This window comes from Nicotiana tabacum, chromosome 24, assembly GCF_000715075.1.
Source record: "Nicotiana tabacum cultivar K326 chromosome 24, ASM71507v2, whole genome shotgun sequence".
NCBI lineage: Eukaryota > Viridiplantae > Streptophyta > Magnoliopsida > Solanales > Solanaceae > Nicotiana > Nicotiana tabacum.
Window position 1 is genome coordinate 104,806,776 of NC_134103.1, and position 13,562 is coordinate 104,820,337.

The 13,562-nt window shown below is 34.7% G+C and overlaps 1 protein-coding gene and 1 non-coding gene across 3 annotated transcripts; one reads left to right on the forward strand and one right to left on the reverse strand.

The window, feature by feature from the left end:
- Positions 1-9,110: 9,110 nt before the first annotated feature.
- On the reverse strand, positions 9,111-13,292 carry LOC142177956 (microtubule-associated protein 70-1-like). 2 transcript variants are annotated; one of them, XM_075247065.1, is made up of 6 exons: positions 12,493-13,292; positions 12,231-12,366; positions 11,257-11,329; positions 10,468-10,606; positions 10,064-10,140; positions 9,111-9,624 (listed from the first exon to the last, which is right to left on the reverse strand). In XM_075247065.1, the coding sequence occupies exons 1-3, from the start codon at positions 12,562-12,564 to the stop codon at positions 11,310-11,312; spliced, it is 228 nt and encodes a 75-aa protein (XP_075103166.1). In that variant the 5' UTR covers positions 12,565-13,292; the 3' UTR covers positions 9,111-9,624; positions 10,064-10,140; positions 10,468-10,606; positions 11,257-11,309. The 2 variants fall into 2 exon arrangements, 1 of the variants encoding a protein (XP_075103166.1); XR_012706469.1 differs by lacking the exons at positions 12,231-12,366; positions 12,493-13,292 and having other exon boundaries at positions 10,468-10,592; positions 11,257-12,163.
- Positions 13,293-13,344: 52 nt separating this feature from the next.
- LOC142178725 (small nucleolar RNA U3) lies at positions 13,345-13,562 on the forward strand. The gene has a single exon (XR_012706988.1). It is a non-coding gene; the product is annotated as a small nucleolar RNA U3 (small nucleolar RNA).

Consider the following 13,562-nt stretch of genomic DNA (forward strand, 5'->3'; position numbering starts at 1 on the left):
AACTGACTGAAACGTTGCAGAAAACCCGGGAGAGGTTTAAGGGTATGCTAGTAAAGTATCCACACCATGGCATTCCAGATTAGATGCTAGGACAGAGATTTTATATGGGTTTGGTTGACGGTCTGAAGGCCAATGTAGATGCTTCATCTGGGGTGAGCAAAACATTCACAGAGTGCAAGATTCTTCTTGACAAGATGGCTCAAAATTCAGGCTGGATGACGAGAGATACAACACTCACTCCAATAGTGTATTCTGTTGCTCTTGACCCAAATAATACAAATGCAGAAAATATAGCCACTCTCATGACCCAAATGAGCTTGTTGACAAAGAAAATTGATGAAATGGGTACGAAACAGGTGCACATTGTTGATACGACAAATGGAGATCTATGCACTCCCTGCATAATGGCTTCAATATAATAGAAAACTATATTAAATTTACAAGCGAGATTGACGAAATTCAAGTATTGGTTTGGATAAAAAAATATTATATTTTACCTTTGAAAGGATAGAGAGAGAAAAAAAATTATTTTAAAAAAGAATGCTCACCAAAAAAATATTGCACAAGGGGGTTCCTTTTTCCGTTCAAAATGTGAAGGGGGTATAATTTTCCAACACTTAAAGGTTAAGGGGGTAAAGTAGATTTTACTCTTTTTCTATGCCTAAGTTTTAGAGTAGTTCTCTTCTAGTGTGTCAAAAATCATTTATAGGTGACGAAGTTTAGTGTCCTCCATAAATATGGATATTAACTTATACTCTGCGCGTAGTATATGACAAAAATGAAGAGAATGCCATATTGAAATGAAATTTATTACTTCCTCCATTTCAATTTAGATGATGTATTCCACTTGGCACAAAGTTTAAGAAAAAAAGAAGACTATTGGTACATATGGTCCTAAAAGTTTAAGGGGCAAATATTGTGTGGGGCGGGCCATAATATTTATATGTCTATAAAAGCTTCACATTAAGGATAAAATTGGTAAAATAAAAGATTTAAAGTTAAATTATTTCCGAATATATAAATGTGTCATTCTTTTTGGAACAGACTAATAAGAAAAGTATGTGTCACAACCCATTTTCTAAATAGGTCGTGACCGTCACCCGATCTCTAAAATTGACCGAGCGAATCATCTGCGCTTATCAATACTATTATACTTCAAACATTATATACAACAAGACAATACCTTAATCAAATACTTTTTAATAATCTGTATGTCTAAAATAAATCAACTCCAAAACTTTATTCGTAATAACTGATGAATGCTAAAAATTTAATTATGCAAAATGTCTAAATCTTAACCCACTGACTATGTCGATGAAGCCTCTACTGATAAACTAGCACACTGCTCTGGACATGAGATTTTCTGGCTAATTCTCCAAGTAAAAAAGGAAATAGCTAAGTAAGGATGACACAAAGGAATACTCCACTAACAAAAGCGGAGCTTACCAATAGCACTGGAAGTGAGGAAAGTCCTAACATGTAGTCTGCTCTCCTGCAAAATCGGTTCTTACGTTGTACTGCAGGCCAACGTAGGTTCCCAAAAGAGAACGTCAGTACCATCCACTGTACTCAAGGAGTCTCAACGACCCCACACTAAAGCAGGGAACTATAGTTACTAAAATATGCATGCAAGAAAATATTCTAAAAGCATGGAGGGCATAAAGCTTCTATGAACAATTCTAAAATAATTGCAGACAAATAGGTTAGGAATATTCTAAAATAATTTCTTTTCTTTCTTTATTATCTGACAAATACTTTACTCTATGCTTAGGGTGTTCCAGCTATCCTGACTTATTTATGTCTTAGTCACTGTGTGATCGGCATGAGTTCGATTCCAACCTGATCGAATAGGTCCAATCCACGAGGTGCCACTCGCTTCATGGTTCTCAGCGCTCATGTATCATATCTTAGCCTAGTTAGGCAGATTCTCAGCAACGAGACCCTCGGCTCGAATGCTTCCTATTTTGGCACAAGAAGTTTCAGGTCAATGCCTTGGTTAGGACCCTCGGCATGGACGATAACCCCTTCTCATAAAGGATAATCCCTTAAAGTAATAAACTTTTTTGTGTGACCTCTTTAGGGTCTAAATTAACTTCTCAACTTTCTTGACCATTCAAGTCTAAATCTTTTCTGGAACAATCTGTATCTACTCATAATGGTATCTTTAAGTATTAAACATGGCATAATCAGGAAATAAACATTCAAAAATATTTCTATAGATTCTTTCTTCTTCATGAACTTTCAACATGGAAAAGACATATAAATGTAACACAAAAATCTAAAAATACACACACATATATCATGAATAATTCATCTAAACTTTATTTAGAACAATTCTAAGTTAATATGTGCTCACTCGCTCCAATTAAGTACATATTAACACTTTCAAGCAATTTATCAAACACCTTGTATGCGTACTTTTATGAGTTAAACTATTTTAATAAAGGATTATATCAACTCGCTTCAATTTCTTCTTCCAAGCAACAACGTAAGCTCCAATCCTTATTATCGACTCAATGATCAAATACTACAATTAATAAATCACATTCAATCTCCAACATCCCCAAATTATTATTTTATTTTTTAAATTTTGTAACCAATAAAGATAAGGAATAACTTATTCCTTTTGCTGGCACTACCATTTGGCAGTACATGTCATATAATCTTTGGCAAAACATAACTAATTTATATTGTATTTTTATTTTCCTTTTGTGATTATTTCATCCATTCAACCGAAATATAGTTCAGGCTCGACCTTCCTTCTTGCTCACTGCTTCTTTTGAAATTAATTTTCATACTAATAATATCGTGATACTTAGAAATTTGTTTACGAACATCAAAGTATGTCATTTAAATTGAAACATAGGGAGTATTAGATGTGAAAATAGTTTGGGCTAGCTAGTTTCGAACTGGTAATCGAAAATAGCCAGCATTTGCAAAATTACTGAAAAATAGCCACTATTTATGCAGAGATAAAATTTAGACAAAATAACCCTAGTTGAAACACGGAAAATTCTAGCATAATATGTTGGATTATGGATCTCATGTATATAAACTTTCAGCACATGATGTTGGAACTCCAGTACATTATGAAATTTTAGCATATTATGCTGGAATCTCAAATGTATGAAATTCGAACTGCAGCATATTATGCTGAATTTTTTTGGTTTTATAAGGGTGTTCCTATTTGAATTTTATCTTTACATAAAAAAATGGCTAAATTTCGATTACTTTAAAACCGTGGCTATTTTTCAATTACCGATTGTAAATCAGGCGATTTTTGATTTTTCTCCAACGATAATTTTAATTGGGCCGCTAAAATCTTAGAGTTAAAATTGGGTAATTGAAGATATACCCGATTTTGGGGCTACTATTGAAGTCATATCCGCATTGCACAAAAACATATAAAATTTACCCACTTCGAAACGCACTTCAGAATTTGCATATGAAGTTACAAATATAGGTTTTCAGAATCAAATCTGAAGTTCTTTTATATCTCCTCAGTGCCACTTCTCCTCAGTGCCACTTCAGAATCGGGACATGAAGTTCTTCTATCTCTTCAATATAACTTCAAAATTGAATCTGAAATTTTTCTGTCTCTTCAATGCAATTTCAGAATCGAATCTAAAGTTTTTCTACCTCTCAACAAGCCTATTTCATCGATCTCAGCAAGTCACCATCGAGCAAGCTTTCTCTAGGTTCAATAATGGTGGTTTTGATTTCTCTACTACAATCTACAATTACCACTTCAAATTTGAATTTCAATTTTAAAAGAAAAAGAAGGAGCAACAGAGAAGAAAGCGATATCTGAAGTTACCTAAATATTGGGTATCAGTTAAACTTTTTCTTAAAAAAATGAATATAGTTAAATAGGAACAACTAAATGGTCGCCCCGAAAAAGTTTTACCTTAGAATTAGGTAGGTGCCGGACGCAAGCCTCTACTATCATAAATTATGACGTAGGCTCAACAACTTGGCCATCTTAGTTGGACACCCCTCCAAAATGTGATAGAGATCCCATCTAAGCCATGGGCCTTCATGATAGCTTACTAAGCCATATGCCTTCATGATCACCAATTGACCCATTAGGGTAAGTATGCTATTCAATTAGCTCAAGCTAGTTTTTTTATAAGAAGAATTAATCTAAAAGTCACTTACCTAATTGTTTAAATTAAAAATAATCGGTAAATATAGAATATGTGTATAATAAGTATATATTCTAACTATATGGGCTAAAAAAAGTTTTAAAAAAAAATAGATATTTGCATAAAGATTCTTTTTATATCGGTTCTTTTGCTCCGTCTTTCTTTTAGATACCGATGGGGATGAAACTCAATTAAAGAATCATTGTCACTTTGTTTAGTTTTCTTCTTCTTCTTTTTTCTATGTAATGGATTATATTTTTTATTTTCTTTGACATTTCTTCATCTGGTCTTATTGAGTAAGAGCCCGTTTGGACATAAGAATTTTTTTTTTGTTTTTAAAATTGTTTTTTTAAAAACAATGTTTGGTTATCAAAATCTTACAATTTTTTCAATCTCAATTGAAAATGGGAAGGTTGCTAGTGTTTAGTTGCAAAATATGTAAAAAAAAAAAATCCAAATATGTTGCAAAAATTATAACCAAACACAACTTCATCTTCATTTCAAATTTTAGTGAAATTCCATATTTGAATTTTATTTTTGGAATTCATGTCCAAACGCCTACTAAGTATACCAATACTGTTATATTTCTTCTACTAAAAGTTGTAGCCTTGTAGGTGCTAATAAACTTTGGCGAACTCATTTCTTACATTTTATTTGAAAACTAGTAAATGTATCCGCGCTTTGCGCAGTCGTAAAGGAAAATAAAATATGACTACATAATTAATGTCCTATAAAAGAAACTCAATCTCTACTAATCAAATAAATTCATGACTTTATCATGAACTATTACATTGATTACAACCCGTGAAATGAAAAGGTTAAAGTATGCATTTGGACGTTATTTGGTTGAATTGTGAAAAACAAAAGTATTTGATCTCCAAATATTATTTCAAATAGCATTTAATAATAGCTATAGCGAAGCCAAAATAATCTTCATGAATGTCAGCTATTCCCGTTTTGAGAATTTTACTGCATTTGATAATGCACCGTTAATCCAAATTTAGCAGTCAGCAACAATTCAATGAGTGAGATTAGAATTTTACTGACATCATTCTTATATGGTATAAATAATTTTTATTTTTCTTGTTTTACTTTCTATTTTGGGTACTAAAAAAGCAATAATAAATCATGAGCAACTAATGTCTACAATGGCCATAATTTAGTTTTAATTAGATTACTCTTATAGCGCTGTAACCACAGCTTCTAATATTATTAATGCTAAGGCAAAATTACATACTATGTGATTTGATCTTACACATAAGGCCTCTCAATTTGTTATTTTGACATTCGTTCACTTGCCCCTCCTTTGTACTTATACAATTTTACAAATACAAGAATATCCAAAATTCAGAATCTGTAATGCAACAATGCGAGGTAATAAAAGTGGTATAATCTTTCCTTGTTAGGACCATCGACCAGCCACAATATGATGTCGTATGAACAACTCATGCCAATAACTGCTCAAATAAATCTACGTTGCCAATCCCACAGAGAAGAAAGATGTTTTGGTCATGTATTCTCGGTATTGTTTATAGAAGAACTCGTTCTCACTGATTAATGCAAATGCATAAGAAGACCTAATAATACCGCCATCTGAGGTATAGAATTCTAACATGGATGAAATGACACTCTTTTCCTTAATTCTAGAGTTGACCCAGCCATCACTCCTTCTCATCCAGTTTTTCAAAATGCCTCTGATATGATCATGTCGATGATAGAGGATAATTCCATTTTTAGGGGAGGGGTGATTCCATCTTCTTTCCCCGTGAGTTTCAAAAGCTGTGGAAATAAAAGGTGATTGTAGATCAGTAAGCCAAGTAATGGTTATGCATTACATGAAAAAAAACTGTAAAAGATGTTGGTGCATAAGGTGTGGAAATTAGAAGAATAGGTAAACAAACAAAAATAAACTTGTAATCATGCTATTTAAAGAGTATGTTGCATTTGTTTTTTCTTGAATGGAGTTCTCCACTTGGAAAAAAACTGTAATGCCTATTGCATAACGAAGGTAAGTTAAAAAGTGGCAGTGTAGCTAAACCAATTCTTTTCTACAAAGGTTAGAGCCTAAAAACAATGCAGGCAAGAATTAAAAGTTAATCTTCTATTTAAAAACCTAGTTAGAAATAACACTCCCCTAATTGTCAATACATATAATGATTCATGATCACTTATTTCACATGTACCATTCGATTTTCTTTTCTCTTCACTCAATTATATGTGTCAAAATGCATGAGTCCATGTATGTTTTTCAAAATAACTTTAATGCCGGTACCAATATATAAAAACAACAGGGAACAATAACTAAACTACAAATATATCACATGAATAGTAAGGTAAGACCGGAAAAATATAATGAAAGCAAATGTAAATGATCTACATATATCATGAAAGATAAATCCTGATCCCAGAGTCAATCTTATGGTGAACTTTTTTTTAGAGAACATCTTTTTTAATTGTGGCAAAAATCTACTTTGATTCTTTTCCAGAAAACAGTTTAGTTTGATTCATAGTAATCAACAAATTACAGCGTATAAAAACTGAATTGTAAATGTATCATAATAGCAACGTACATGTCATGACTCATAAATAGATCGGAAAGACACTAGGAAAGCAAATGTAAATGAATTACATTTGATATATCATGTAAGATAAAATCCAGTTACAATGATCATATAAAAATTAAAGGCCATCCTTAACTGTTCCTGATAATTCCATGAGTCAACCTTATGGTAAAATTGTTTTTGGAGAACAGTTGTGTTCATTTTGGTGAAAGACTACACTGCTTCTTTCCTGGAAATGTTTTAGCTTTAGTTGTAGTAATCTACAAATTACAGGGAAGAAAAATTGAATAACAAATGTATCACAATAGCAAGGTACATGCTTTAAATATCCACCCTTTTAGTTTTAATTCACATCACCAGTGTTTCTGAAGGAAATAACAATCAGTCATACCCAAGTCAGACATACGGTAATGAACCCTAAATGACCATTAAAATATAATCCAAAATTAAACAGCAAAATAAAATAAGTTGTTATAGCATCTTCTTGTAGATACCAAAGTTGAAGGTTTACCGGTGGTGACGAATTTGCGGAAGATCCATCAGAATGGCTGTGAGAGTTCCTTGAACATATGAAACTATAATGGTGGCAAAGAGATGTGGCTTCGCATACCCTCCTGAAATTGAAAAGCCTGATTTTTAGCTTGTCGTTTGTGAATCGGCAGCTTTATTCCTCTTTCATTGGTCTTAACGGAGGTAGAAGTAATTAGTATTGTGAAACGGTGCCTTTTTTAAGTAATAATTGATTTTGTCTTAAAATGTGAGTAATAAATGTAAAAACAAAAGAGATAATAGATGAATACATTTCTTGATTTATGAGAGGTGCTAACTCATGTTTCTCAAAGAGCTACCTTTACACTCTTTATCAACATTCAACAAAGCAAGAGACTAATAATCTACATGTTATTGATCTTCAAAGTGATTCAACTTGACCTTGAAAATCAAAACAAAATATTATCAGTAAGCTACTTCCTCGAAGAACATATCAGCACAATAGCAAAGAAGGAACCGTCTGATAGCATTTAATTTTTGATAGTTACTCCTATATGTTTGCCATTGAAAACTTTTTGTACGGAGAAATTAGGAACTACTACGTATACTAGAATTGCTCTAGTGGTGAGTACCCTCCACTTCCAACAAAAAGGTTGTGAGTTCGAGTCACCCCAAGAGTAAGGTGGGGAGTCCCCAGACTTCACTAGTGAGATTATACTGAGTTGTTGTTGTACGTATACTACAATAGTAATTTGGGAAGTATTAGGACTTTCACTAAAATGAAATAGTGCTCGATTTGTATTAGCTCTCCAAGAATTACAAGCCTACGAAATTTGACCGCTATAAAGGCACGAGACCCGAGCCAATCTATTTTCAATTGTTACATTTTTTCTCTGCACTTTTTCACCCTTAATTTTCGTTGCCTTGTTCAGTGTTTCAACTTTCTTTTCCAAAACATGTGTATTCCATACAAATAAGCATATGAGTAAAAGGTAGAAATGGTGGAATTTCAACAACAACAACAACTAGGTTCAATTCCAAACTTCGGGATACGGTGGAATTTTATCTGGTCAAAATGGCAGAGAAAATAGAGCACAAAACCTCAATAGCATCAGCTTTTTCCTTGAGGCTCTGATCCTTCTTATGGCGAGCTTTGCCTAAAACAACCTTTTTCTGATCATATCATTAAAATTTCGGAAACATAATCTTGGTTTTTCATCTTTGTTCTCTCATTAGCATTCGTATCTCTATATCTTATCCAGAAATTATTCTGGTTGAACTACTGGCTTCACTAGACCACTTTTATTTCTGCTCCATGTACTACTGGACTAAGGGTGACAAAATGGTTAAAAAAAACAGTTAATCACCCATATTATTCACTAAAAAATGGGTTGGATAATAAACTTTTTAAAAACGGGTCAAATATGGATAAAAACCATATTATCCATTTAGAAAATGGATAACCAATGAGTCTAACTTATACATTTGTAAAACCTCAAATTGAGGGTTCCTCAAGTTAGAGAGACTAAGAATTCTCCCAAAATTGATCATATTATCCGTCGGTTAACCCGTTTTTTTATCCGTATTAAATATGAGTCGGGTCGAATAATTTATCATGTTTTTTCATTACCCGCTTTCGACCCGAACCTTATCAGACCCGACCCGCACGCTTGCCACTCCTATAATGGACGTGCTTTTCTTTATCCTCTTATCAGCTATGCCATCAGATGAGCTAGCCAGCTATGCTTGATTTAACGATGAGCTACTGCCATTGGACCAGGATGATCCAGATTGGAAACTTGTTTTCCTTGATGAAAAGCCACTAGAGGAGAGTCTAGACAAATTTTCAATTCTTCCGAGAGACATGTCGTTAGCACCCAGTGGCCAGTGCTTATGCATCGGCCTTCAGACACAGTGAGAGAAGTTATATTGATATATGTCTCAAGTCTTTCTTACAAAACTTAAAGCATAGCTGCTACTTTTCCTGAAACATCAAGATGCCATTAGTGGAAACAACCTCTCTACTCCCTCGGGTAGGGATAAGGTCTGCGTACACACTACTCTCCCAAGACCCACTTGTGGGATTTCACTGGGTTGTTCTTGTTGTTGTTATCAAGATGCCATTAGTAGGAGTCCACAAGAAGATCAGAGCGGTATAATTTTCTGAAGAATCTAATTTCACATCTTCAACTGTGCTTCTGCCTCTGCAGCATGCTCTTCATCGCTAGTTTATCTTTTAAGGTATTGCATTTCTCCCTACAAGAATATAGCCAGAGTCTAGTCGCCCAAGAAGTTCGTAGTGATTGAATACTGTCACATTAAGCGTTGTTTTTATCTAGCAGCCAATATAGCTTCCTCAAGCTCATCAATAGGTGATGTTAGTTTTTCAACTTTGCAACCTCTTGTATGTGTATCTTGTTGTCCTCTTCCTGCAGAAAGAATCAAGATGCTTTACATGAAAATCTTGATAGTGGCGATATATGCGCCTATTGATATCACAAACTGATGGACCATAAGCAGATCTCGTCTATATCTAGAAGAACAACTTCCTTAATCTAGAGCTTTCTTGTCATCCTGCAGCTTGGTCAAACAGACTCTTAATCTCCCATCGTCTCCCATTTGTAGTACAACCCCTCAAGATATTCGATTTGAAGTATACAATGGAGTCAAAGAGAATAGGACGCAAATTGATTTGTAAAGTTAAGCCTGAGAATAGACTCATGCACCATGCTTGAGAACAATTTCCTTAATCAATTTATGATAATGTACTTCTACAAACATACACAGAAAGGAAACAAATAGTACTATCACCTAAGTTCTTTACAAATTAACTACTAGAGAAACTGGACTGGCGCATTGAAAGGGTACCTTTTACTAAAGTGAAATATTGCCCTTTCCGGACTGCAATTAATTGGACATTGGAAGCTTACGAGCTCCATCCATTTCTGCAAACACAAGCTAATTTCATCACCTTTACAAATAAACATACAAGACCTGCAATTTCTTCTTCCAATGAAAACCATTCCTTGACCAAGAACATGTGCATCTAATGAAAGTAAGACATTATGTTTTTTCTTCCTAATATGAAACATAAATAAATGAGCCAATCTATTAAGCCAAAGCTAGTTCATGACCTATCTTCAGACATTTACGGTTAGAGGCTCACTTTCCCTCTGATGTATACAGCTCTTATTGATTTGATACAAATGATCCAAATTTAGTCCATCGTCAGCAGAAAAATTTGATAGTACAGGGTTATTCAAAAGCATCACCTTGTTGAAATTGCATGATCATTAACAGGTCCCTTGGCCGCACTGGTGCGCCCTAAGCTTTGATCATGCTCATTGCCATCACGGATTGCAGCAATCTCATTTTCAATGGCTACAAGTACTTCTTTCTGCACTTTTTGGCCTGAAGTTCATTGCCTTGTTCAATGTTTTAACTTTCTTTTTCCAACATCAATGTATTCCATACAAAAATAAGGATAGGATTTAAAGGTAGAAAACAAGAGGGATACAGTGTATATGGTGGAAAATCATCTGGTCAAAATGTCAGAGAAAATAGAGCATGGACCTCAGTAGCATCAGCTTTTTCCTTAGGCTCTTATCCTTCTCACAGCAAGATTTGCATAAAACAATAACCTCTTTATGAAGCAAATCATCTAGTGCTCCAGAAACATATGAAATTCCATCCGAGATAGGGTCTAGACTAATTTCAATTCCTCCAAGAGACAAACATCATTAGCACCTAGATGGTATGCTTCGGCCTTCAGACACATTGAGAGAAGTAACACTGGTAAACGTCTCAAGTCTTTCTTTCCAAAATTTTAAAGCAAAACTGCTGAGAAATCAAGACATCAAGATGCCATTAGGACAAGAGGGGGTTGCTCAAATGGTCAGTACCCCCACCTACAACCCCAGGGTCGTGGGTTCGAGTCACCAAAGGAGCAATAGCTCCAACAAAGTGGGATCAAAGGGGAAGGAGGAAAAAAAAGATGCCATTAGTAGGAGTCTACAACAAGTGCAGAGCAGTATAATTTTCTGAGACATCAAGTTTCTCACCTTCAACTGTGCTTCTGCCTTTGTGTAGCATACTGCACTCACTAGCTTATCTTTTAAGGTATTGTGTTTCTCCCTACAAGATTATAGAGAAGAAATATTAGTCCCTAAGCATTGATACTCTTAACTTCTCCATACGTGTGTATATCCATATATGAAATTTGATGTCATTCTTTATAGTGAACTCTCTTTTCTTATCTCGCCTTTTTGGTTGGACCTCTCATTTGCAATAAATTCTAAACTACATGAACAGAAGAGGGTCCACAAAAATATTGGAGTAGTGCAAAGAGTAATAAATAGTGAAGCGAAAGAGTTTCCATTTAAAAGGGGATAACATTCTGGAAAGGACTTGATGGAACTACAACAACTAAAAGGGAAGATTAAGGATGTTGACTTGCTTTGCTGTCACAATATTTTCCCTCGCAGGACACCAAACTTGTAGGGAAGGTTCTATAATAACGCTGCTATGACAGTTACAAGAAAAGCAATATAATGACACAACAGCAGACATGCCCAGTTATGGGCATTACTGTCATTGGCATCTTTCCAGTCATTTGCAACAACAATTTCTACTCTATTTGCAGATATCTTTGCACGGGCCAGCTCATAATTTATATGTATAAACTTAAAAAAAACAAACAACCAAAGAACAGATAACCAATTAAAAAAAAGCTATCAATAAAGAAGAGTTAAAAAGTTGATAGCCATTTAAATTATTTTCTTGAACTGTTCTCTGGTATTCTTGTACAGCAGCATTTGCTGCAGCTCCACCAGCCAATATAGCTTCCTCAAGCACATCGACAGGTAATGTTAGTTTTTCAACTTTGCAACCTCTTGTCTTGTCTGTGCATTATGTTTTCCTCTTGCTTCAGAAAGAGTCAAGATGCTTACATGAAAATCTTGATAGTGGCAGCTAACAGGAGAATATGCTCCTATTGGTATCACAAAACTGAAGGACCATAAGCAACCTGGCATACCGCTCTCTGTTTCATCAGATCTTGGTTTGCCTTTGCAGGTTTGCCAATGCCATATAATTAATAGTTCGTTGAGTCGTTCTGCCTCCAGTACAACAGCTTCTTTAGATGTAAGTTGATCTAGAGCTTTATTGTCGTCCTGCATTTGTAACCCATCCTCCAAACAGGCATGGATAGAAGATAAGAAGAATCACCTTTACTAAACTTAAACAAGGTAGCACATGCAATTCCTCAAACAAATGCAAAGCGCTAAAGTTGTATGTACCTCTAATTGGGCACACTTTAAGCCTCTAACTCTTGCCTCCAGGGGTGTGATAACTGCCCTAATAGGAGGCATTTCATCATATTTTATGCAGCATGAACTCTCAAGTAGTAGCTTCTTTTTTCTGCTGTGGATTTTGTAGCCAGAGCTTCTTTTTTCTCATCATTTATTTTATTAATCAAGATTCCCGAAACACACAGAACTTGCAATATATATAAAACAATCCGTTTGAAAATGTTAGCTTCTAAATATCACAATGAATTTCTCTTGTCACTGTTAAAGATACTACAATGAGTACAAATATTAAAAGTAGGTAGACATGTACCTTTCTTTCATGGAGAGATACTGATTTATTTAAACAGTAACTGGACATACAAATTCTTTATTAGCAGATTCTACATTTATAATTTTTCTCCTTTTACTTATTTTTTTCTTCTTATTTGGCCTCAAAAAGTCCTCGCATAGAAAAAATTACAAATGTTTTATAGTTCTAGTTGATTGGAGAGATCAAAAGGACAACAACTGGCTAGGTTTCTGATCTTCGTCATAGCAAACTTCCAGCTTAAAATAAAATAAAATTAAAAAGCAAAATCATCAAACAAACCCATTTAACACCTACTTTCGTCAATTTCCCGTCTTGTGGAATTTCTGAAATCTTCCAATGTTCCATAACCCTATACAAATTGTTAACATCAAACGGCCTGCTTTCATTTAGATAGATATCTGAAATCTTCGCATATGAAAGCTGACTCAATTCCACTTCGTGCACTGCAGAACGACACTCTCTCTGTCCCTCATCGGCAATATAAAGCACAGAAAAGGCATTAACAAGCACAGATGACGAAGATGAAGTTCACGACCTTACTTGAACAGGATCTGTTCTATAGGCTCGTACCACTGTATCCTTGAGTTCTAAGGAGACAGGAAACCAAGTCTGGTTGATGAGACATGGCCATTGGACCAGAGCGTGATTAACAGCTCCCACGGCCCTCGGGTTATATGGTGCCGTAGATGATCGTTCTCAGCCCCCTAACCATGGGTGTTGGGATGGTCTAATGGCTGTCTGACAGACT